Source organism: Anolis carolinensis, unplaced genomic scaffold (genome assembly GCF_035594765.1).
Source record: "Anolis carolinensis isolate JA03-04 unplaced genomic scaffold, rAnoCar3.1.pri scaffold_13, whole genome shotgun sequence".
Lineage (NCBI taxonomy): Eukaryota > Metazoa > Chordata > Lepidosauria > Squamata > Dactyloidae > Anolis > Anolis carolinensis.
This window is the reverse complement of record NW_026943824.1, coordinates 13,182,116-13,208,478: the sequence shown is the minus strand read 5'-3', so window position 1 is coordinate 13,208,478 and position 26,363 is coordinate 13,182,116. Positions and strand designations below refer to the sequence as shown.

The 26,363-nt window shown below is 41.0% G+C and overlaps 2 protein-coding genes across 2 annotated transcripts in view; one reads left to right on the top strand and one right to left on the bottom strand.

Moving 5' to 3' along the window:
- rab26 (RAB26, member RAS oncogene family) overlaps positions 1–16,474 on the bottom strand; it is a 121,053-nt gene extending 104,579 nt beyond the window's left edge. The window contains exons 1-2 of the mRNA XM_062964671.1: positions 16,100–16,474; positions 8,872–8,982 (exon numbers count right to left, since the gene is read on the bottom strand). Coding sequence (XP_062820741.1) covers positions 8,872–8,982; positions 16,100–16,312 — 324 coding nt within the window. The 5' untranslated portion in view covers positions 16,313–16,474. The remainder of the gene's footprint in view (positions 1–8,871; positions 8,983–16,099) is intronic.
- A 6,888-nt stretch (positions 16,475–23,362) lies between these two features.
- pkd1 (polycystin 1, transient receptor potential channel interacting) overlaps positions 23,363–26,363 on the top strand; it is a 143,430-nt gene continuing 140,429 nt past the window's right edge. The window contains exon 1 of the mRNA XM_062964287.1: positions 23,363–23,867. Coding sequence (XP_062820357.1) covers positions 23,587–23,867 — 281 coding nt within the window. The 5' untranslated portion in view covers positions 23,363–23,586. The remainder of the gene's footprint in view (positions 23,868–26,363) is intronic.

Below are 26,363 nucleotides of genomic sequence, written 5' to 3'. Positions count from 1 at the left end.
ATCCATCCATAAATCCATTCATTCATAAATCCATTCATGCATCTCTCTCTCCATCCATCCATAATTCCATCCATCCGTCCATCAATCCATCCATCCATAAATCCATTCATGCATCTCTCTCTCCATTCATCCATAATTCCATCCATCCGTCCATCAATCCATCCATCCATAAATCCATTCATTCATAAATCCATTCATGCATCTCTCTCTCCATCCATCCATAATTCCATCCATCCGTCCATCAATCCATCCATCCATAAATCCATTCATGCATCTCTCTCTCCATTCATCCATAATTCCATCCATCCGTCCATCAATCCATCCATCCATAAATCCATTCATGCATCTCTCTCTCCATTCATCCATAATTCCATCCATCCGTCCATCAATCCATCCATCCATAAATCCATTCATGCATCTCTCTCTCCATCCATCCATAATTCCATCCATCCGTCCATCAATCCATCCATCCATAAATCCATTCATGCATCTCTCTCTCCATTCATCCATAATTCCATCCATCCGTCCATCAATCCATCCATCCATAAATCCATTCATGCATCTATCTCTCCATTCATCCATAATTCCATCCATCCGTCCATCAATCCATCCATCCATAAATCCATTCATGCATCTCTCTCTCCATCCATCCATAAATCCATCCATCCATAAATCCATTCATGCATCTCTCTCTCCATTCATCCATAATTCCATCCATCCGTCCATCAATCCATCCATCCATAAATCCATTCATGCATCTCTCTCTCCATCCATCCATAATTCCATCCATCCGTCCATCAATCCATCCATCCATAAATCCATTCATGCATCTCTCTCTCCATTCATCCATAATTCCATCCATCCGTCCATCAATCCATCCATCCATAAATCCATTCATGCATCTATCTCTCCATTCATCCATAATTCCATCCATCCGTCCATCAATCCATCCATCCATAAATCCATTCATGCATCTCTCTCTCCATCCATCCATAAATCCATCCATCCATAAATCCATTCATGCATCTCTCTCTCCATTCATCCATAATTCCATCCATCCGTCCATCAATCCATCCATCCATAAATCCATTCATGCATCTCTCTCTCCATCCATCCATAATTCCATCCATCCGTCCATCAATCCATCCATCCATAAATCCATTCATGCATCTCTCTCTCCATTCATCCATAATTCCATCCATCCGTCCATCAATCCATCCATCCATAAATCCATTCATGCATCTCTCTCTCCATCCATCCATAATTCCATCCATCCGTCCATCAATCCATCCATCCATAAATCCATTCATGCATCTCTCTCTCCATTCATCCATAATTCCATCCATCCGTCCATCAATCCATCCATCCATAAATCCATTCATGCATCTCTCTCTCCATCCATCCATAATTCCATCAATCCATCCATCCATCCATCAATCCATCCATTCATAAATCCATTCAGGCATCTATCTCTCCATCCATCCATAATTCCATCAATCCATCCATCCGTCCATCAATCCATCCATCCATAAATCCATTCATGCATCTCTCTCTCCATTCATCCATAATTCCATCCATCCGTCCATCAATCCATCCATCCATAAATCCATTCATGCATCTCTCTCTCCATCCATCCATAATTCCATCAATCCATCCATCCATCAATCAATCCATCCATTCATAAATCCATTCAAGCATCTATCTCTCCATCCATCCACAATTCCATCCACAATTCCATCCATCCATCCAACAATCCATCCATTCATAAATCCATTCTTGCATCTACCTCTCCTCCATCCATCCATAATTCATTCCATCCATCCATTTCTCTCTCTCTCTCTCTCTCTCTCTCTCTCTCTCTCTCTCTCTCTCTCTCTCTTTCAGTATATATCTCCACCTATGGTTTTATCTATCCGTCTCTCTCCGTTTATCAATCCATGCATCTGTTGTCTAAGGCTTTCATGGCTGGGATCACTGAGTTGCTGTGAGTTTTCTGGGCTGTATCGCCATGTTCCGGAAGCATTCTCTCCTGACGTTTCACCCACATCTATGGCAGGCATCCTCAGAGGTTGTGAGGTCTGTTGGAAACTAGGCAAGTGGGGTTTATGTATCTATGGAATTTCCAGGGTGGTATTAAAAAACTTTAAAAACGGGACAGTATATAAAGAACTACTCTTAGAAAACAGGGGAATTCCAGACAGGAAACAATCAGGGCCAGCTAACACCTTCCAACAAAGGATTCCCCCAGGCAGGAAGCAGCCAAGCTTTGAAGCTGAAAGGACATTCAATACTAATCAAGATGGTCAATTGCAACATTGTCTCAGGCAGACAAGAGTTGTTTCTATATATAAACCCCACTTGCCTAGTTTCCAACAGATCTCACAACCTCTGAGGATGCCTGCCATAGATGTGGGTGAAACATCAGAAGATAATGCTTCTGGGACATGGCAATACAGCCCAGAAAACCCACAGCAACCTAGTCCATGCATGTATTTCTCTATCTATCCATCCACCCATCAATAAAATGATCTATCTATCCATCCATCCATAAACCCCCCATGCAAGATGCAAAAGTATCTAATAATCTATTTATGACAACAAAAAAATATGCAATTTTTAAAAAGAATTTTAAATAGTGCTGAATCCACTTATGGGTCAGTTTCCCCACTCTTTTCTCTCCCGCAAAGAGCAGAAACTCCCCCAGTAAAATCAATTAAGCAATGGATTAAGTTGGGGAATCGGCCCACAAAAGGGACCCCGTGGAATTAATTTCTTAATGCAGGCGATTGAACGCATCGACGATCGAGATATTAATTAAACAAGCCACTAAGTTAAACACATTCTGAAACGGGCTAATTGGGTTGACATCCAGGGAAAAAAGACATTTTTTCCAAAATTAATGCAGCGGAATATGATTTTTTTTAATCCTTATAAATGATTTATTTAAGGAATTAACCCTTCCCTGCTAAGACAAGCGAGTTAACAACAAAACCACTGGGCCAAATCACACATTTGGCCACAATACTCATCACTTCCCCAAGGAGTGACCTTGCAGCTCCAAAGCCTGGCTGCTTCATACCTAGAGGAGTCCATTATTACCCATCTTTAATTAAATACTCTTGCAGCTTCAAAGCCTGGCTGCTTCATACCTAGGGGACTCCATTGTTACCCAATTTGAATATTATTGAATAGCCTTGCAGCTGCAAAGCCTGGCTGCGTCATACCTAGGGGACTCCATTGTTACCCGATTTGAATATTATTGAATAGCCTTGCAACTTCAAAGCCTGGCTGCTTCATACCTAGGGGACTCCATTGTTACCCGATTTGAATATTATTGAATAGCCTTGCAACTTCAAAGCCTGGCTGCTTCATACCTAGGGGACTCCATTGTTACCCAATTTAAATATTATTGAATAGCCTTGCAGCTGCAAAGCCTGGCTGCTTCATACCTAGGGGACTCCATTGTTGGCCCACATGAATAGCATTGAATAGCCTTGCAGCTTCAAAGCCTGGCTGCTTCATACCTAGGGGACTCCATTGTTACCCGATTTGAATATTATTGAATAGCCTTGCAGCTTCAAAGCCTGGCTGCTTCATATCTAAGGGACTCCATTGTTGGCCAACATGAATAGCATTGAATAGCCTTGCAGCTTCAAAGCCTGGCTGCTTCATACCTAGGGGACTCCATTGTTACCCAAATTTAATATTATTGAATAGCCTTGCAGCTTCAAAGCCTGGCTGCTTCATACCTAGGGGACTCCATTGCTACCCGATTTGAATATTATTGAATAGCCTTGCAACTTCAAAGCCTGGCTGCTTCATACCTAGGGGATTCCATTGTTACCCAACTTGAATATTATTGAATAGCCTTGCAGCTTCAAAGCCTTGCAGCTTCATACCTAGGGGACTCCATTGTTGGCCCACAAGAATAGCATTGAATAGCCTTGCAACTTCAATGCCTGGCTGCTTCATACCTAGGGGACTCCATTGTTACCCAATTTGAATAGCCTTGCAGCTTCAAAGCCTGGCTGCTTCATATCTAAGGGACTCCATTGTTGGCCAACATGAATAGCATTGAATAGCCTTGCAGCTTCAAAGCCTGGCTGCTTCATACCTAGGAGAATTCTTTCTAGGCCACCTTGAATGCCACGAAGAAAATCCCACTTAGGACTACGCCGCAGCAACGCATGTCCGGGCACAGCTAGTAAAATAATAAAAAATATCCTCAAACATCAAGGTAAAAATATATTAAATATTAAATGCTGAATGAAATTAACTCATAAAGTATCCTCCGGAGAGAGACCGGGAAGGAAAACCAAAAGGCAGGACCCTATTTCTCTCTCTCCTTTTCTCTTTTGCATAAAACAGAAGCTGTTCTGAATGGGAAATGTCATGTTCCTGAGCGGAAAAGAACACTCTGCACCATCAGCTCACCTCCAGGATGACGGGGAAATGACAAGGTCGTGCCGTTTGTTCTTTGGAGCAAAGCAGGACCTGTTGCATTGAGTTAATTTATGGCACCGTCTTCAGATTGTGAGCAACAGGCAGCAACAGGGCTGGTTTTTACATTTAAGAGGGAAGGAGAGAAATTGCAGAATCCATGCAAAAGTGGAGAGAATGCAAACAAAAAATGTGCTATTTTTGCCCCAAACACCTCTCTAGGAACGTCTCTAGGTCATCCAGTGCAACATCAATATTACTACAATAATAATAATGGTAATAATATATAATAATAATAATATTATATTATTATTATTATTATTATTATAAACTGGACACAGGCGGAACTGGACAATTTGGACAGAAAAACAAGAAAACTCATGACCATTCATCACTCACGGCACCCTCGCAGTGATGTTGACCGGCTATATCTGCCTAGAAGATCAGGGGGCAGAGGACTCTTACAAGTAAAACAAGCAGTCAAAGAAGAAGAACATGCCCTGGCAGAATATGTCAAGCAAAGTGAAGAACCTGCTTTGATTGAAGTCAAAAATCAGAAACTCCTCAAAGCACAGCAGACAAAAAACCAGTACAAGAAAACCGCACTACAAACTAGAGCTGACAGCTGGCACAACAAAACATTAATTTAAACTGGTTAACCAAAAATCCCCATGAGTGTCCATGGGGAGAACAATCCCCATGAGGAGCGGCTTAAAGAATTGAGCCTGTTTTGGCCTGCAGAATAATAATAATAATAATAATAATAATAATAATAATAATAATAATAATGATGATGATGATGATGACAAAAAATCAGTACAAGAAACCCGCACTACAAACTAGAGCTGACAGCTGGCACAATAAAACATTGCATGGAAAGTTCCTTGACAAAATTGAAGGAAAAGCTGATAAGGAGAAGACCTGGCTCTGGCTCACGAATGGGACCCTGAAGAAGGAGACAGAAGGCCTGATCCTTGCAGCCCAGGAGCAAGACATCAGGACAAAGGCAATTCAGGCCAAGATTGAAAAATCAGCTGATGACCCAAAATGCAGACTGTGCAAGGAAACCGATGAAACCATTGATCATCTCCTCAGCTGCTGTAAGAAAATCGCACAGACAGACTACAAACAGAGGCACAACTATGTGGCCCAAATGATCCATTGGAACTTATGCCTCAAGTACCACCTCCCAGCAGCAAAGAACTGGTGGGATCACAAACCTGCAAAAGTATTGGAAAATGAGCACGCAAAGATACTGTGGGACTTCCGAATCCAGACTGACAAAGTTCTGGAACACAACACACCAGACATCACAGTTGTGGAGAAGAAAAAGGTTTGGATCAATCGCATTGACGAAAAACAACAGGAAAAACTCAGCCGCTATCACGACCGCAAGATTGAACTGCAAAGACTCTGGCAGAAACCAGTGCAGGTGGTCCCGGTGGTGATGGGCACACTGGTTGCCGTGCCAAAAGATCTCAGCCAGCATTTGGAAACAATAGACATTGACAAAATTACGATCTGCCAACTGCAAAAGGCCACCCTGCTGGGATCTGCGCGCATCATCCAAAAATACATCACATAGTCCTAGACACTTGGGAAGTGTTCAACTTGTGATTTTGTGAAACGAAATCCAGCATATCTATCTTGTTTGTTGTGTCATAATAAAATAATAATAATAAAATATCCTCAAACATAAAGGTAAAATATTATATATTGTATCAAATGTATTAAGCAAAATATTAGAAATATAATAAAATATAATAATATAGTACAGAAGAGTCTCACTTATCCAACATAAACGGGCTGGCAGAATATTGGATAAGTGAATATGTTGGATAATAAGGCGAGATTAAGGAGAAGCCTATTAAACATCAAATTAGGTTATGATTTTACAAATTAAGCACCAAAACATCATGTTATACTACAAATTTGACAGAAAAAGTAGTTCAATATGCAGTAATGCTACGTAGTAATTACTGTATTTACGAATTTAGCACCAAAATATCATGATGTATTGAAAACATTGACTACCAAAATGCGTTGGATAATCCAGAATGTTGGATAAGCGAATATTGGATAAGTGAGACTCTACTGTATTATTAAAAATAATACCAAAATAAATAAACAATTATAGGTATATGCCATTTTCTCTCTCTTAAAAGAGACATGATGGTCAATCTCTACCAAGCGCTGATCATATACCTATTATCATTATTATTATTAGTAGTAGTAGTAGTAGTATTGGTAGTAGTAAATAATAATAATAATAGGTATATGCCATTTTTGTCTCCCTTAAAAGGGACACAATGGTCAATCTCCACCAAGTGCTGACAATATACATTTTATTATTAGTAGTATTAGTATTAGTATTGGTAGTAGTAAATAATACTAATAATAATAATAATAATAATAATAATAGGTATATGCCATTTATGTCTCCCTTAAAAGGGACATGATGGTCAATCTCTACCAAGAGCTGATAATGTATATTTTATTATTAGTAGTCTTAGTATTAGTATTGGTAGTAGTAAATAATAATGATAATAATAAGTATATGCCATTTATGTCTCTCTTAAAAGAGGCACGATGGTCAATCTCTACCAAGTGCTGATAATATACATTTTATTAGTAGTAGTATTAGTATTAGTATTGTTAGTAGTAAATAATAATAATAATAATAATAATAATAATAATAGGTATATGCCATTTATGTCTCTCTTAAAAGGGACACTATGGTCAATCTCTACGAAGTGCTGATAATATATATTTTATTACTAGTAATAGTTTATTATATTTTAATATTTGTAATATATTTTATTAGTTTATTATTATTAGTAGTAGTATTGGTAGTAGTAGTAAATAATAATAATAATAGGTATATGCCATTATGTCTCTCTTAAAAGGGACATGATGGTCAATCTCTACCAAGTGCTGATCATATACATATTCTTAGTAGTAGCATTGGTAGTAGTAAATAATAATAATAACAATAATAATATTAATAATATGTGTATGCCACTTTCTCTCTCTTAAATGAGACACTATAGTCAACCTCCATATAATATAACAAATGCCTCTTCTTTAGGAAATGCAAAGTCTTCCCGTTCAATGGCCAGATTGAAAGCTTTGCAAGGACTTTTCTGGTGCCTCTGCAAACTACAATTCCCATTTTCCGTAGCCTTGAGCCACAGCAGCTAAAATGGTATCAAACTGCATTAATTCTGCAGTGCAGACGCATCCTTTGCAGGCAACGCGAGCCGAGGAAATGTTGCAACAGGCAGATCGGCCCAAACGTTGCACGTTGATTATTATTATTATTATTATTATAGGTATATGCCATTTATGTCTTTCTTAAAAGGGACACGATGGTCAGTCTCTACCAAGCGCTAATAATATACATATTCTTAGTAGTAGCATTGGTAGTAGTAAATAATACTAACAATAATAATATTAATAATATGTGTATGCCACTTTCTCTCTCTTAAATGAGACACTATAGTCAACCTCCATATAATATAACAAATGCCTCTTCTTTAGGAAATGCAAAGTCTTCCAATTCAATGGTCTGACTGAAAGCTTTGCAAGGACTTTTCTGGTGCCTCTGCAAACTACAATTCCCATTTTCCATAGCCTTGAGCCACAGCAGCTAAAATGGTATCAAACTGCATTAATTCTGCAGTGCAGACGCATCCTTTGCAGGCAACGCGAGCCGAGGAAATGTTGCAACAGGCAGATCGGCCCAAACGTTGCACGTTGATTATTATTATTATTATTATTATAGGTATATGCCATTTATGTCTTTCTTAAAAGGGACACGATGGTCAGTCTCTACCAAGCGCTAATAATATACATATTCTTAGTAGTAGCATTGGTAGTAGTAAATAATACTAACAATAATAATATTAATAATATGTGTATGCCACTTTCTCTCTCTTAAATGAGACACTATAGTCAACCTCCATATAATATAACAAATGCCTCTTCTTTAGGAAATGCAAAGTCTTCCAATTCAATGGTCTGACTGAAAGCTTTGCAAGGACTTTTCTGGTGCCTCTGCAAACTACAATTCCCATTTTCCATAGCCTTGAGCCACAGCAGCTAAAATGGTATCAAACTGCATTAATTCTGCAGTGCAGACGCATCCTTTGCAGGCAACGCGAGCCGAGGAAATGTTGCAACAGGCAGATCGGCCCAAACGTTGCACGCATTACTTTCAACACAATTAGAGCAAATGACAAATGCAAAGCAAAACCCAGAAAGAAAGCTCCATCTCTCACCCTAAGATTCAACAATAGTGTTAAATAAATTCCGTTGTTGTGCTTTTATCAAAAATACACTCCATGAAAGCACGTATAAAATGCACATGTGGAAATGCAACAGACATCCGAGTGTGGAGTCAAAACGACTGCAAAGCCCATGTTTCCTCACCCGGAAGTCGATCCCGACGGTGGAGATGAAGCTCCCGGCCAGGAAAGCGCCGTCCTTGAACCGAACCAAGAGGCAGGTTTTGCCGACGCCAGAGTCTCCCACCAGCATCACCTGCGGAAGGGCATTAAAGAGAATTACTGGGCTGAGAGAGTGAGACCCATTCAAGACACAGAGGGCCAGCCAGCCACTGCTCAATAATAATAATAATAATAATAATAATAATAATAATAATAATACTGCAAAAGGCCACCCTACTGGGATCTGCACGCATCATCCGAAAATACATCACACAGTCCCAGACACTTGGGAAGTGTTCGACTTGTGATTTTGTGATATGAAGTCCAGTATATCTATCTTGTTTGCTGTGTCATAAAATAATAATAATAATAATAGATCGAGTTGTAAGGGTCCCGCAAAGGCCATCCTGCCCAACCCCATTCAATGAGGAAAGGCACATCCGATCCTTCCTGACAGATGGCCATCTAGCTCCTACTCAATAATAATAATAGGTTCCCATCAAATCCTCCCCGACAGATGGCCAACCAGCCTTGAATCAATGATAATAATAATAATAATAGAAGGTCCCCATAATAATAATAATAGGTTCCCCATCAAATCCTTCCCGACAGATGTCCATCTAGCCCCTACTCAATAATAATAATAATAATAACAGAAGGTTCCCATCAAATCCTCCCCGACAGATGGCCATCCAGCCTCTAATCAATAATAATAATAATAGAAGGTCCCAATAATAATAATAATAATAATAATAGGTTCCCATCAAATCCTTCCCGTCAAATGGCCATCCAGCCTCTAATCAATAATAATAAAAATAGAAGGTTCCCATCAAATCCTCCCCAACAGATGACCAACCAGCCTCGAATCAATGATAATAATAATAATAATAATAATAATAATAGAGGGTCCCCATAATAATAATAATAATAATAATAATAATAGGTCTCCATCAAATCCTTCCCGTCAGATGGCCATCCAGCCTCTAATCAATAATAATAATAATAATAATAATAGAAGGTCCCCATCAAATCCTTCTCGACAGGTGGCCATCTAGCCCCTACTCAATAATAATTATAAGAATAGAAGGTTGCCATCAAATCCTTCCCAACGGATGGCCAGCCAGCCTCTAATCAATAATAATAATAATAATAATAATAAAAATAATAATAGAAGGTCCCCATCAAATCCTTCCCGTCAGGTAAGACAGACAGCTTCTAATCAATAATAATAATAATAATAATAATAATAATAATAATAATAATAATAATAATAGAAGGTCCCCATCAAATCCTTCCAGTCAGATGGCCGGCCAGCCTCTAATCAATAATAATAATAATAATAATAATAATAATAATAGAAGGTCGCCATCAAATCCTTCTCGACAGATAGCCAGCCAGCCTCTAATCAATAATAATAATAATAATAATAGAAGGTCCCCATCAAATCCTTCCCGTCAAATGGCCAGCCAGCCTCTACTCAATAATAATAATAGGTCCCAATAATAATAGAATGTTCCCAGCAAATCCTTCCCAGCAGATGGCCAGCCAGCCTCTACTCAATAATAATAACAATAACAATAGAAATAATATAAGGTCCCAATAATAATAATAATAATAATAATAATAACAGCAGCAGCAGCAGCAACAGAAGGTCCCCATCAAATACTTCCTGGCAGATGGCCAGCCAGTCCCTACTCAATAATAATAATAATAATAATAATAATAATAATAATAATAATAATAGAAGATCCCCATCAAATCCTTCCCAACAGATGGCCAGCCAACCTCTACTCAACAACAACAACAACAACAACAACAACAACAATATAGAATCTTAGAGTTGGAAGGGATGCCCACAGAGGGCCATTCAGACCAACTCGAATTCTGCCACCATCCAATCCCTCCCGGCAGATGGCCAGCCAGCCTTTGCTTAATAATAACAGTTGTTGCTGTTGTTGTTGTTGTTCTTGCAGTGTGTATGTCCCGATGGGGCTCTCGGACCCAGCACTTCAGAGTCAGAGTTAAACTCTGAAACCATTAAATCACGCGAGTCATTCAAAGGAGCTTTTCCTCATTGAGGCTGAGAGAGTGTGACGACAGGCCACTTCTTTCCCTGCCACATAGAATAATATGTTTGGAGACTTAAGAGGACTCAAATGGAGCAACTCTAAAGCCCAGCATCTTGGCCACAAAGGGCAGCTTTTCTCCCATTTAACGCTCTAAATATTCTGAATTTGGATCTCAATTAAGAGATAAAAGCAGCGTATTTATTATTATTAGAGCAAGAGTTCCTCTGAGCATACACAGAGTGCAGCCAGCTTATTTAATGCATTGCAGAGGGGGATCCGAGCTCTTTGTAAGCAAAAATAATCCGCCGTCGCAACAAACAAATGCTTTCCTCGAAAACAAAATTTATGGTTTATTTCAGGAAGCGATAAACTGTGGAGCAGATGCTGCCGCGGATCAACAGATGCCGGCTGCGCATTCGATGCCTTATTTGTCAGAATGATCTTATGGTTCATTATAGACTACATATAAGTATACACACCCTATATACACATATATACATACAAGCATATGCACACAGCCAGGTATATCTATCTATAAATATAGATACAGTATATATAAAAGTATACTCACACTTCACATAGCCTATCTATATCTATCCATAAATAGATACACTATATATAAGTACATATAGATGCATATAGATATAAATATATAGATACATGATATATTAAGTATACACACTCTATTTATGTATATATAGGCATATAGCCTATCTATATCCATAAATATATACACACTATATAGAAGTACATATAGATGCATATATATAGATAGATAGATAGATACATGATATATAAGTATACGCACACTCTATGTATATATAGGCATATAGCCTATCTATATCTATCCATATATATACACTATATAGAAGTATATATAGATGCATATAGATATAAATATATAGATACATGATATATTAAGTATACACACTCTATTTATGTATATAGTCATATAGCCTATCTATATCTATCCATATATATATACACTATATAGAAGTACATATAGATGCATATATATAGATAGATAGATACATGATATATAAGTATACGCACTCTATTTTTGTATATATAGGCATATAGCCTATCTATATCTATCCATATATATACACTATATAGAAGTACACACACACACATATATATACATGATATGTAAGTATACACACACTCTATTTATGTACATATAGGCATATAGCCTATCTATATCCATCTAAAAATCTACATAAATATATACACTATGTGTGTGTATGTATGTATATATATGTGTGTGTGTGTGTATATATATATATAAGTATGTACACTCTATATATGCACCCATAGCCTATCTATACCTATCTAGTCCCTACAGGGAGATAGGACAGGATATAAATAAAATTGCATTATTATATTATAAATATATAAGATACACTATATGTAAGTATACATACACTATACATACACACATAGCCTATCTATATCTATATGATATATTATACAGTAAGTATACAATCTATATACATAGCCATCTATATCCTTCTATCAATATATAAGATACACTATACATAAGTATATACACACTAAATATACACTCTATGCATATATACACGTATCGCCTATCTAGATCTATAAATATATAGATACAGTATATATAAGTAGTATACACACATACTTTATTATATACACATAATTATATAGCCTATCTATATCTATATGATATGCTATACTATATAAGTATACACTCTAAATATACACAAAGATTATATATATCTATAGATATATATGCTACATTATATATAAATATACACACTAAATATACACACATATAGCCTATCTATATCTATAAGTATATATACACTTTATATGTATACACACTATATATGCACATAGCCTATCTATATGTACCTATAAATATATACACTATATATAAGTATATACACAATATATATAGTCTACATCTATCTATATAGATACATTAAATATAAGTAGATAGAGCATGCTTTATATATACATTCATTAGTTTATATAGACAGCTTCCAACGTAATAGGCAGAAGAAACTATATTATATATATATATATATATATATTTATACACACACATACACCTACTCCCCAAATATATATATACATATACATTAAAATACATGCACACACCACCCAAAACATAACACAAAACAAGCTTAATATATATGTATATGTGTGTATATTTATATAGATATAATACGCATAAATATATATACATACACCGAGATGGAGCAAGCTTAATATATATAAATGTCGCTATGTATACACAGCCGTCAACATAACAGAGCAAGCTATATATATTTTAACAGAGAAAACATGTATATATACATACAAATATATGTACACAGATGGAGAAAACATATATACATACACACATATAATTATACAGCCTCCAATATAACAGATATAGCAAGCTTGAATATATATATATATATGAGCAAGGTTAATTAATATAAATATATGCTTTATATACACATGCAAAATAACAGATAGAACCAATAATATAATATAATACAATATAATATAATTTAACACAGCTGTTGCTTTAGTGAGGCAATTCAAGGGAACGAGCAAAGCCTTCCAGATGGGAGATATATAATGATAAAAATTGCTGACAGCTGGAGGGAAATGTCATTTTTTTGAGAGGCAAGATTCTTAATTTGAGGGACAGATAACATTTGTCTATTAACCCCCTTAAAACCCCCTATTTTAACCCCCTTAAAATCCATTGTGATGCTGATAATAAGGTACTTCCCGTTAAAATAATTCCTATGGCACTCTGCTTATGCCTAGAGGACCCCTTGTTTGCTCTATATATGTATGCATGCTATCTATATCTATAAATCTATACATACATACATGCAAAGCCTTGCACTGGTTGCAGGGGTGTGATATCCATCAGTTGCAATGCAATTTAAGGTTAAAAAGGGAGTCCCATGGCACTCTGTTTATGCCCAGAGAAGCCATTGTTTGCTCTCTCTCTATATATATACATACATACGTATACATATACACGCATGTAGAGCCTTGCACTGGTTGCAGAGGTCTGATATCCATTATTTGCAATATAATTTCCCCTAATATGTTTTAAAAGGGTGCTCTATGGCACTCTGCGTATGCCCAGAGGACCCCTTGTTTGCAAGACATATATATATAGTACATATGTATGTATGTATGAGGTCTGATATCCATCAGTTGCAACGCAATTTCCCCCAATAAGTTTAAAAAGAGAGCCGTATGGCACTCTGCTTATGCCCAGAGAACCCCTTGTTTGCAATAGATATATATGCATGCATGCAAAGCCCTGAACTGGTTGCAAAGGTCTGATATCCATCAGTTGCAATACAATTTCCCCTAATATGAGAGCCCTGTGGCACTCTGCTTATGCCCAAAGGACCCCTTGTTTGCAATAGATCTATATGTCCATGCACTGGTTGCAGAGGTCTGATATCCATCAGTTGCAATGTAATTCCCCCAACAATAAGGTTTAAAAGGGTGCTCTATGGCACTCTGCTTATGCCCAGAGGACCCCTTGTTTGCAATATAGACATATGCATGCATGCAAAGCTTTGAACTGGTTACAGAAGTCTGATATCCCTTATTTGCAATATAATTTCCCCCAATATGGTTAAAAATGGTACTCTATGGCCCTCTGCTTATGTCCAGAAGACCCCTTGTTTGAAATATGCATGCAAAGCATTGTACTCGTTGCAAGGGTCTGATATCCATCTGTTGCAATGCAATTTCCCCTAATATGGGAGCCCTATGGCACTCTGCTTATGCCCAGAGAACCCCTTGTTTGTAATAGATATATACATGCAAAACCTTGCACTGGTTGCAGAGGTCTGACATCCATCAGTTTCAAAGCAATTTCCCCCAGAATAAGGTTAAAAAGTGAGCCCTGTGGCATTCTGCTTATGCCCAGAGAACCCCTTATTTGCAATAGATATATACATGCAATAGATATATACATGCAAAACCTTGCACTGGTTGCAGAGGTCTGATATCCATCAGTTGCAATACAATTTCCCCACAATAAGGTTAAAAAGGGTGCTCTATGGCACTCTGCTTATGCCCAGAGGACCCCTTGTTTGCAAAATATACATATGCATGCATGCAAAGCCTTGCACTGTTTGCAGAAGTCTGATACCCATCAGTTGCAATACAATTTCCCCTCATATGAGAGTCCTGTGGCACTCTGCTTATGCCCAGAGGACCCCTTGTTTGCAATATGCGTGCAAAGCCTTGTACTGGTTGCAGAGGTCTGATATCCATCAGTTTCAAAGCAATTTCCCCTAATATGGAAGCCTTGTGGCACTCTGCTTATGCCCAGAGAACCCTTTGTTTGCAATAGATATATACATGCATGCATGCAAAGCCTTGCACTGGTTTCAGAAGTCTGATATCCCTTATTTGCAATATAATTTGCCCCAATATGGTTAAAAATGGTGCTCTATGGCGCTCTGCTTATGCCCAGAGGACCCCTTGTTTGCAATATATATATATATATATATATATATATATATATATATATATATGTCCATGCACTGTTTGCAGAGGTCTGATATCCATCAGTTGCAATGCAATTTCCCCCAATATGGGATCCCTGTGGCACTCTGCTTATGCCCAGAGGACCCCTTGTTTGCAATAGATATATATGCATGCATGCAAAGCCTTGCATTGGTTGCAAGGGTCTGATATCCATTATTTGCAATACAATTTCCCCCAACATGGGAGCCCTGTGGCACTCTGCTTATGCCCAGAGGACCCCTTGTTTGCTATATATATATATGTGTGTGTGTGTCCATGCACTGTTTGCAGAGGTCTGATATCCATTATTTGCAATACAATTTCCCCCAACATGGGAGCCCTGTGGCACTCTGCTTATGCCCAGAGGACCCCTTGTTTGCAATATATACATATGCATGCATGCAAAGCCTTGCACTGGTTGCAAAGGTCCGATATCCATCAGTTGCAATGCAATTTCCCCCAATATGGGATCCCTGTGGCACTCTGCTTATGCCCAGAGAACCCCTTGTTTGCAATATATATATATATATGCATGCATGCAAAGCCTTGCACTGGTAGCAAGGGTCTGATATCCATTATTTGCAAATATAAACCAACCCCAATGCATTCCAATACCTTGAAGGCGAGGTCATAGAACTCCCCGCTGTTGCTGAGCGAGGGTCTCCCGAGGGCCCCCCCGTTGGAGGGCTTCTGTGGGGCTGGAGCAGGAGGGGCCCCCTTGGCTCCTGGGGTGTCCGGCAAAGAAGAGGAAGGGGCTGCTGAGGAGGAGGAGGAAGAGGAGGAAGAGGAGGAGGACCCCTTGCCTTTGGGGCTCTTCTTGCGGGACATGGCTGGGAAGGGGATCAATGGGAGGAGGAGGAGGAAGAGCAGTGGCCCCCCAAGGGCCCCGGACCCCCCGGTGGCATCGCGACCCACACAGAGAGAGAAAGAAATAAAGACACACAGAGAGAGAGAGAGACAGAGCCAAGCTCAAGCTCCTCAGCCCCGCCCCAGAGGAAGAGGAGGAGGAGGAGAAGCCAGGCTGCAGTGACGCCTCGCCGCCACAAGGGGCGCCCGAGAGACAACATTATTAGACTCTCATTGGAAGGAAAAGGAAAGAAGGAAAGAGTCTTGGTCAGACCCAAAACTGTAGCCAATTGGGGGGTGGGGTTAGGGGTTCAAACCCCCCACAAATTTTCAGGTTTTTTTTTAATCTGATTTACTCATTAATTTAAACTAGTTAACCAAAAATCCCCATGAGTGTCCACTGGGGAAAACAATCCCCATGAGGAGCGGCTTAAAGAATTGAGCCTATTTTGGCCTGCAGAATAATAATAATAATAATAATAATAATAATAATAATAATAATAATAATAATAATAATAATAATAATAATAATAATAAATCCCCCCGCAGGTGCCACCTTGACGTGGTGGGGGGGGCTTAATAATAATAATACTCAAGATTGAACTTCAAAGACTCGCAGAAACCAGTGCAGGTGGTCCCGGTGGTGATGGGCACACTGGGTGCCGTGCCAAAAGATCTCAGCCGGCATTTGGAAACAACAGACATTGACAAAATCATGATCTGCCAACTGCAAAAGGCCACCCTGCTGGGATCTGCACGCATCATCCGAAAATACATCACACAGTCCTAGACACTTGGGAAGTGTTCGACTTGTGATTTTGTGAAACGAAATCCAGCATATCTATCTTGTTTGCTGTGTCATAAAATAATAATAATAATAATAATATCTGATTTACTCATTAATTTAAACTGGTTAACCAAAAATCCCCATGAGTGTCCACTGGGGAGAACAATCCCCATGAGGAGTGGCTTAAAGAACTGAGCATGTGTGGCCTGCAGAATAATAATAACAATAATAATAATAATATCTGATTTACTCATTAATTTAAACTGGTTAACCCAATCCCCATGAGTGTCCACTGGGGAGAACAATCCCTGCAGAATAATAACAATAGTAATAATACTTTATTTTTGCAGAATATTAATATTAATAATACTTTATTTTTGCAGAATAATATTAATAATAATCATCATCATCATACTTTTTTTTCTATCCTGCCTCCATTGCCCTGAAGGGACTCGGGGCAGCTAACACGGGGCTCCAATCCCCATGAGGTGCGGCTTAAAGAACTGAGCATGTTGAGCCTGCAGAATAATAATAATAACAATAATACTTTATTTTTGCAGAATAATAAAAATAATAATACTTTATTTTTCTATCCTGTCTCCATCTCCCCAAAGGGACTTAGGGCGGCTAACACAGGGCTTCAATCCCCATGAGGAGCGGCTTAAAGAATTGAGCATGTTGAGCCTGCAGAATAATCATCATAATAATACTTTATTTTTGCATAATAATAATAATAATAATAATAATAATAATAATAATAATAATAATAATACTTTTTCACACGTCTCTGTCTCTTTGCCTTGCATTTCAAAAGTTAAGGCTTTTGTTTTGTTTTGTTTTCTAGATGCAATATAACGAATAAAGGATGTTTTTGATAATTTATGAAGGCAACACTAACAATATATTCTAACCTTCATTTCCTTTAAGACGAATGGCTAAACATTCACTAGTTGCTCGAAAGCCATTCCGGTTTTTGCAAAAATTCCAGGATTATTATTATTTTTTGCATGGAATTCATTCTGAACCCATCGCACACACCGCTCCCCTTTTCCATCTTGAAAGCATTAGAACTGTTTTAAGAGGTTTGCAGCCCAGATAAATTATTGATGTCTTTCAATTTTCAATTATTTAAATTGTTTCACCCCGAGACGCAGGGCAGGATATGAATATTTAAATTCATGCATTAATTAATTCGCAACATACCTCACAACCTCTGAGGATGCCTGCCATAGATGTGGGTGAAACGTCAGGAGAGAATGCTTCTGGAACATGGCCATACAGCCTGGAAAGCACACAACAATCTTGTGATTCCGGCCATGAAAACTTTCGACAACACAAATCCAAAGACCTTGGGAAACTGCAACTCCCAAGCTTCCCTAGCATTGACCCATAGCATTGACCCATTCGACATAGCATGTCCAATTCTGTGAAACTACACTGTTTTGCCCTTGTGAAACTCCACATCCCATAGAATGGAGACCTCATTTGCCCTTGTTAAACTACAAATCCCATGTCACAGAGACTTTGTGAAACTATGGTGTTTGCCCATGTGAAACTACATATCCCATAGCATGGTGACGTTGTGAAACTATATTCATTTCCTTTTGTTAAATGGCAAATGCCATAGCATACAGACTTTGTGAAACTACAAATCCCATGGCATGGAAACCTCGTGAAACTATAGCAGTTGCCCTTGTGAAACTACAAATCCCATAGCATGGAGATCTGGTGAAACTACACTTTTTTGCGCTTGTGAAACTACAAATCCCATTGCAGGAAAACGTTATAAAACTATACTTGTTTGCCGTTGTGAAACTACATACCCCATAGCATGGAGACTTTACTCGCTTGCTCTTGTGAAACTACAAATCCCATAGCACAGCGGTTTTTGTGAAACTATATTTTTGCCCTTGTTAAACTACATATCCCATAGATTGAGACATTGGGAAACTATACTCATTTGCCTCTGTGAAACTACAAATCCCATCACATGGATACTTTAGGAAACTAGTTTTGCCCCTGTGAAACTACAAATCCCATCACATGGATACCTTGTGAAACTAGTTTTGCCCCTGTGAAACTACAAATCCCATCACATGGATACCTTGTGAAACTAGTTTTGCCCCTGTGAAACTACAAATCCCATCACATTATACCTTGTGAAACTACCGTTTTGCCCCTGTGAAACTACAAATCCCATCACAAGATACCTTGTGAAACTACCATTTTGCCCCTGTGAAACTACATATCCCATCACATGGATATCTTGTGAAACTACAGTTTTGCCCCTGTTAAACTACAAATCCCATCACATGGATACCTTGTGAAACTAGTTTTGCCCCTGTGAAACTACAAATCCCATCACAAGATACCTTGTGAAACTAGTTTTGCCCCTGTGAAACTACAAATCCCATCACATGGATACCTTGTGAAACTAGTTTTGCCCCTGTGAAACTACAAATCCCATCACATTATACCTTGTGAAACTACCGTTTTGCCCCTGTGAAACTACAAATCCCATCACAAGATACCTTGTGAAACTACCATTTTGCCCCTGTGAAACTACATATCCCATCACATGGATATCTTGTGAAACTACAGTTTTGCCCCTGTTAAACTACAAATCCCATCACATGGATACCTTGTGAAACTAGTTTTGCCCCTGTGAAACTACAAATCCCATCACATTATACCTTGTGAAACTACCGTTTTGCCCCTGTGAAACTACAAATCCCATCACAAGATACCTTGTGAAACTACCATTTTGCCCCTGTGAAACTACATATCCCATCACATGGATATCTTGTGAAACTACAGTTTTGCCCCTGTTAAACTACAAATCCCATCACATGGATACCTTGTGAAACTAGTTTTGCCCGTGAAACTACAAATCTCATCACATGGATACCTTGTGAAACTACAAATCCCATCACATGGATACCTTGTGAAACTACACAGTTTTGCCCTTGTGAAACTACAACTCCCATAGCATGGTTGAAGAGCACACAACATGCACAACCCATTTTGCATCGCAAAACCTGGCTTTTGCACGGAATAGACAACATAGCTTTGGATGCCAAAAAATAAAGTCTCCATCATATTGGTTGCGCTGCCATGCTAAATATGGGAGAAGGCTGGGTTTGTGTCCCTTTTATTCCAAGAGAGAAAACCCTCCTAATTGAGGGCCAGCCTCCCCAAAGGATTAGAGCAAATTGAAGCCGCATCGACACTTTGAGCTCCCCATCTGTCCTCTCATTAAATCTTCCCGAAATAATAGCCTCCAAGGTCAGTTTTAATCATCCTCCTTGGGCAGATCTGCATAATATCCATTGACCTCTATCAGCAGAGGCGTCCGGCTGGAAAACAAGGCTTGCGTCCGCACTGCGGAATTAATGTTTGCAATGGACATTATTAAAGCGCTGAACTGCTCAAGTTGCGGACCGAAAGGTTGCAGGTTTGAATCCGGGGAGCGGAGTGAGCACCTGCTGTTAGCCCCAGCTTCTCCCAACCTAGCAGTTCAAAAACATGCAAATGTGAGTAGTAGACATGTCCAAAAAATCATTTTGAATCGTATATCGGAATTATTTCGGATTGTTCTCGCTTTTTGATATGCATTCCGAGACATTGTCTCACAGCGCAACCGGCAATGTAATTTGAACCATTGTTGGCCCATTCTCTAATTGTCTCTTAATGTTTCGTTAATTTTTTTCCCCAAAATTTTTTTTAATATATTTTTTAAAATATTTTTTAATTTTTTGTTTGTTTCTGCAACCTACCTAGAATGAAAGCTTAGCGCAGCCTAACATGGCTCCCCGGCCAATCAGAAGCTTCCATGATGGACGCAAAGGTGGGGGCTAGGGTTGATGAGGATAGCTCAAGAAATGAGGGCGGGAGAGCCCTGTAATAGTCCCCCCTCCCCAGGTTCCTTTTTTTTTGGCGACTGCGCATGCGCATCCACCATTTTAGAAACATTTAGAATCATTACGAATTTTCAGAAATATCCGAAATTTTTGGGTGGAAAAATCAGAAATACTTTCTATATCAAAGCGCCAGCGCCCCCTACTTTAGAAACGAGAATTGAAACATTTTTTTCATCAATCGGACATGCCTAGTGAGTAGATCAATAGGTACTGCTCTGGCAGGAAGGTAACGGCGCTCCATGCTGTCATGCCAGTGGTCACATGACCTTGGAGGTGTCTATGGACAACGCCGGCTCTTCGGCTTAGAAATGGAGATGAGCACCAACCCCCAGAGTCGGTTACGACTGGACTTAACGTCAGGGGAAACCTTTACCTTTTTTATGGAATAACTAGCTGTGCCCGGCCACGCGTTGCTGTGGCAAAGTATGGTGGTATGGGAAATACCACCATACAGATAATCTGTATTTTATAGGTAGTGTGGAAGAGGCCCAAGTGAGGCCTAACTCTGCCTGTCCCCTGGGCTGAGTGGGTTGCTAGGAGACCAAGTGGGTGGAGCTTAGCCTTCTAACTGGAAGCAATTGGATGAAAGCAATTATTCCTCTCCCTCTAATTAGGACTGTATTTTTCTTTTCTTTTTGTTGTATGAACATAGAGACATAGATGAGGGGTTGTGCTGCCAAGTTTAGTGTTTCTGGGATGTGTAGTTTTGTTGTTTTGTCCTAGGCCGAAATTTCATTACCCTTTTATATAGATATATAGAAGGGAATGTACTCTGAGGCTGAGAGAGCATGACTTTCCCGTCCAATGGGCTTCCATATCTGAGCCAGGATTCGAACCAAGATCTAGAGTTGGAACCACTATGCAACACCGGCCATAATTCCTGCTAATTATTTTTATTTACACACAGATTTGCATTAACTATTACCAACCGCATGGCCAGAAGGGGTTTCTTAATTATCCTATACCCATATGGTAATTCTCTATTAAACTAATATTTGTTGCCGCCTGCCCCCTTGTGGCAAAACACCCAAATTCAAGGCATTCAAAATATAGTGCAATGTCCATATCCACAAGGATATCTTCTCAAGGTTTATATAGTTTCCAAGATTGGGAAACATTGGGTTTTAGTCCCTGTAGAAAAGTTGGGCTATGGTTATTATTATTATTATTTTATTATGACACAGCAAACAAGATCGATATGCTGGATTTCGTATCACAAAATCACAAGTTAGACACTTCCCAAGCGTCTAGCACTGTGTGATGTATTTTCGGATGATGTGTGCAGATCCCAGCAGGGTGGCCTTTTGCAGTTGGCAGATCGTGATTTTGTCAATGTCTATTGTTTCCAAATGCCAGCTGAGATCTTTTGGCACGGCACGCAGTGTGCCCATCACCACTGGGACCACCTGCACTGGTTTCTGCCAGAGTCTTTGAAGTTCAATCTTGAGGTCCTGAAAGCGGCTGAGTTTTTCCTGTTGTTTTTCGTCAATGCGACTGTCACCTGGGATGGCAACATCAATGGTCCAAACCTTTTTCTTTTCCACAACTGTGATGTCTGGTGTGTTGTGTTCCAGAACTTTGTCAGTCTGGATTCGGAAGTCCCACAGTATCTTTGTGTGCTCATTTTCCAATACTTTTGCAGGTTTGTGATCCCACCAGTTCTTTGTTGCTGGGAGGTGGTACTTGAGGCATAAGTTCCAGTAGATCATTTGGGCCACATGGTTGTGCCTCTGTTTGTAGTCTATCTGTGCAATTTTCTTACAGCAGCTGAGGATATGATCCATGGTTTCGTCGGTTTCCTTGCACAGTCTGCATTTTGTGTCATCAGCTGATTTTTTGATCTTGGCCTGAATTGCCTTTGTCCTGATGTCTTGCTCCTGGGCTGCAAGGATCAGGCCTTCTGTCTCCTTCTTCAGGGTCCCATTCGTGAGCCAGAGCCAGGTCTTCTCCTTATCAGCTTTTCCTTCAATTTTGTCAAGGAACTTTCCATGCAATGTTTTGTTGTGCCAGCTGTCAGCTCTAGTTTGTAGTGCGGTTTTCTTGTACTGGTTTTTTGTCTGCTGTGCTTTGAGGAGTTTCTGATTTTTGAGTTCAATCAAAGCAGGTTTGATTCAACTTCGATCAAAGTATATAAACCCCACTTGCCTAGTTTTGAACAGACCTCACAACCTCTGAGGATGCCTGCCATAGATGTGAGCGAAACGTCAGGAACATGGCCATGAAAACTCACAGCAACCCACTTTTCTCTCCCCCGCCCCTCTCCAAAGTGAGCTCCCCTTGGTTGCTGCTGCCACCGCCTGGATGGAATGGGGAAGGCTTGGGGACGTCCCAAAAAGAAAGAAAAAAAGAGGAGGAAGAAGGGGGAAAGGAGAGGGAGGGGAAAAAGAGGCGGAAGGAGGGAAAGAAGAGAGAGGAGAGCAGCCCAAAGGAAAGAAAGAAGGAAGGAAGGAAGGAAGGAAGGAGCAGAGGCAGAAAGCAAGGAAGCAAGGAAGGAGTCTCGCCATGTGTGTCCGGGGCTCGGACTGAAGGGCCAGGGAGGGGGCCATGCCATGCCCGCGCTGAAGCCATGCCCGGGCTGGTGCCTCCTGTGCTGCCTGCTGGGAGGGGGGCTGGCCCCGGGCCCCGTGGACGCCGGAGGGCCCCGAGGAGGAGGAGGAGGGGGCGGCGGAGGAGGAGGCGGAGGCGGCGGGGGCTGCCAGCCCTGTCCCCCCGACTGCAGCTGCAGGAGCCTCCCCGCCCTCGCCAACGCCTGCGCCCTGGACTGCGCCAACAAGGGCTGGCCCCGCTTCCCGCCCTCGGGGGGGCCCTTCCCCGCCAACGCCGCCTCCCTGTGAGTACCGGGGTCCCCGGGGAGGGGGGCAGAGGGGCCCCAAAGGCACCCGGGGTTTAAACAAGGGGCGCCCGGGGAGCCTGTGGAAGGAGAGGTGGCTGTGCGTAAAAAGGCAAAGAAGGTTTGCAGACTGGGCTCTTCTTCAGCTCTTCCCAAAGAGGGGTTAATAGGAATAGCAGGGTGTCCCCAAAGGAGCGATTGTGGACCCCAAAAAAGGGGCTGGAGTAAGGGGAAGGGTCCCTAGAGAAGGCCAATGAGTGAGCCTTTGCAACTCCTCGCCACAAGGAGCAGAGTTGGCTGTGCGTAAAAAGGAAAGGGAAGGTTTGGAGACTGGGCTCTTTCTTCAGCTTTTCCCAAAGAGAGGTTAATAGGAAAGTTTGGAGACTGGGCTTTTCTTCATCTCTTCCCAAAGAGGGGTTAATAGGAATGGCAGGGTCCCCTCAAAAGAAGGATTGAGGACCCCAAAAAGGAGCTGGATGAAAGGGGAAGGGTCCCTGGAGAAGGCCAAAGGAGGAGCCTTTGCAACTCCTCGTCACAAGGAGCAGAGTTGGCTGTGCGTAAAAAGGAAAGGGAAGGTTTGGAGAATGTTTGGAAAGTTTCCCTGCCTCTGCCCGGGGGGGGGGGGATTGTAGACCCCAAAAGGAGGGATTGTAGACCTCAAAGAGGGGCTGGAGTAAAAGGGAAGGGTCTCTAGAGAAGGCCAAAGGAGGAGCCTTTGCAACTCCTCGCCACAAGGAACAGAGTAGTCTGTGCGTAAAGAGCAAAGGAAGGTTTGGAGACCGGGCTCTTACTCAAAAAAGAGTTAATAGGAAAGTTTGGAGACTGGGCTCTTCTTCAGCTGTGTTGTCGAAGGCTTTCATGGCCGGGATCACAGGGTTGTTGTATGTCTTTCGGGCTGTGTGGCCATGTTCCAGAAGTATTCTCTCCTGACGTCCTCTGAGGATGCCTGCCATAGATGTAGGCGAAACGTCAGGAGAGAATACTTCTGGAACATGGCCACACAGTCCGAAAGACATACAACAACCCTCTTCTTCAGCTCTTCCCAAAGAGGGGTTAATAGGAATGGCAGGGTCCCCTCAAAGGAGGGATTGAGGACCCCAAAAAGGAGCTGAAGGAAAGGGGAAGGGTCCCAGAAGGCCAAGGGGGGAGCCTTTGCAACTCCTCGCCACAAGGAGCAGAGTTGGCTGTGCGTAAAAAGAAAAGGGAAAGTTTGGAGACTGGGCTCATTCTTCTTTAGCTCTTCCCAAAGAGAGGTTAATAGGAATAGCAGGGTGTCCCCAAAGGAGCGATTGTGGACCCCAAAAAAGGGGCTGGAGGAAAGGGGAAGGGTCTCTAGAGAAGGCCAAGGGGAGAGCCTTTGCAACTCCTGACCACAAGGAGCAGAGTTGGCTGTGCGTAAAGAGCAAAGGGAAGGTTTGGAGAATGTTTGGAAAGTTTCCCAGCCTCTGCCCTGGGGGGCGGGGGGGAGGGATTGTAGACCCCAAAAAGAGGGGCTGGAGTAAGGGGAAGGGTCCCTAGAGTAGGCCAAGGGGGAGCCTTTGCAACTCCTGGCCACAAGGAGCAGAGTTGGCTGTGCGTAAAGAGCAAAGGAAGGTTTGGAGCCCGGACACTTACTCATCTCTTCCCAAAAAAGAGTTAATAGGAACGTTTGGAGACTGGGCTCTTCTTCAGCTCTTCCCAAAGAGGTTAATAAGAATGGCAGGGTACCCTCAAAGGAGAGATTGAAGACCCCAAAAAGGAGCTGGAGGAAAGGGGAAGGGTCTCTAGAGAAGGCCAAGGGGGGAGCCTTTGCAACTCCTCGCCACAAGGAGCAGAATTGGCTGTGTGTAAAAAGGGAAAGAAAAGTTTGGAGACTGGGCTCTTCTTCAGCTCTTCCCAAACAGGGGTTAATAAGAATGACAAGGTGCCCTCAAAGGAAGGACTGTGGACCCCAAAAAGGAGCTGAAGGAAAGGGGAAGGGTCCCTGGAGAAGGTCAAAAGGGGAGCCTTTGTAACTCCTTGCCACAAGGAGCAGTTAGCTGTGTGTAAAAAGGAAAGGGTTGGAGAAGTTTTGGAAGGTTTTTCTGCTTCTAGGCCTTGTTTGTTTACAGTTATAAATGGGGAAGGGGTGTCTCCAAAAGGAGGGTTGGGGGACCCTAAAAGGGATCTGGACAAGAGGGTAAGGGTCCCAGGAAAGGGAAAAGGTCTCAGGAAAAGGCCATGAAGGAAGGAGCCTTTGGAACTACTCCCCGGCACAAGGAGCAGAGTTGGCTTTGTGCAAAAGGAAGGAAAGGTTTGGAGACTGGGCTCTTCTTCAGCTCTTCCCAAAAAGGGGTTTATATGAATGACAGGGTGCTCTAAAAGGGGGGATTGTGGGGCCCAAGAGGCTACTGGAGGAAAGGGGAAGGGTCCCAGGAGAAGGCCAAGGAGGCAACCCTTGGAACTCCCTGCCACAAAGGTTGCCAATGGAGCAGGGATGGCTGTGATCAAAGGGGAAAGGAAAAGAAAGATTTGGAG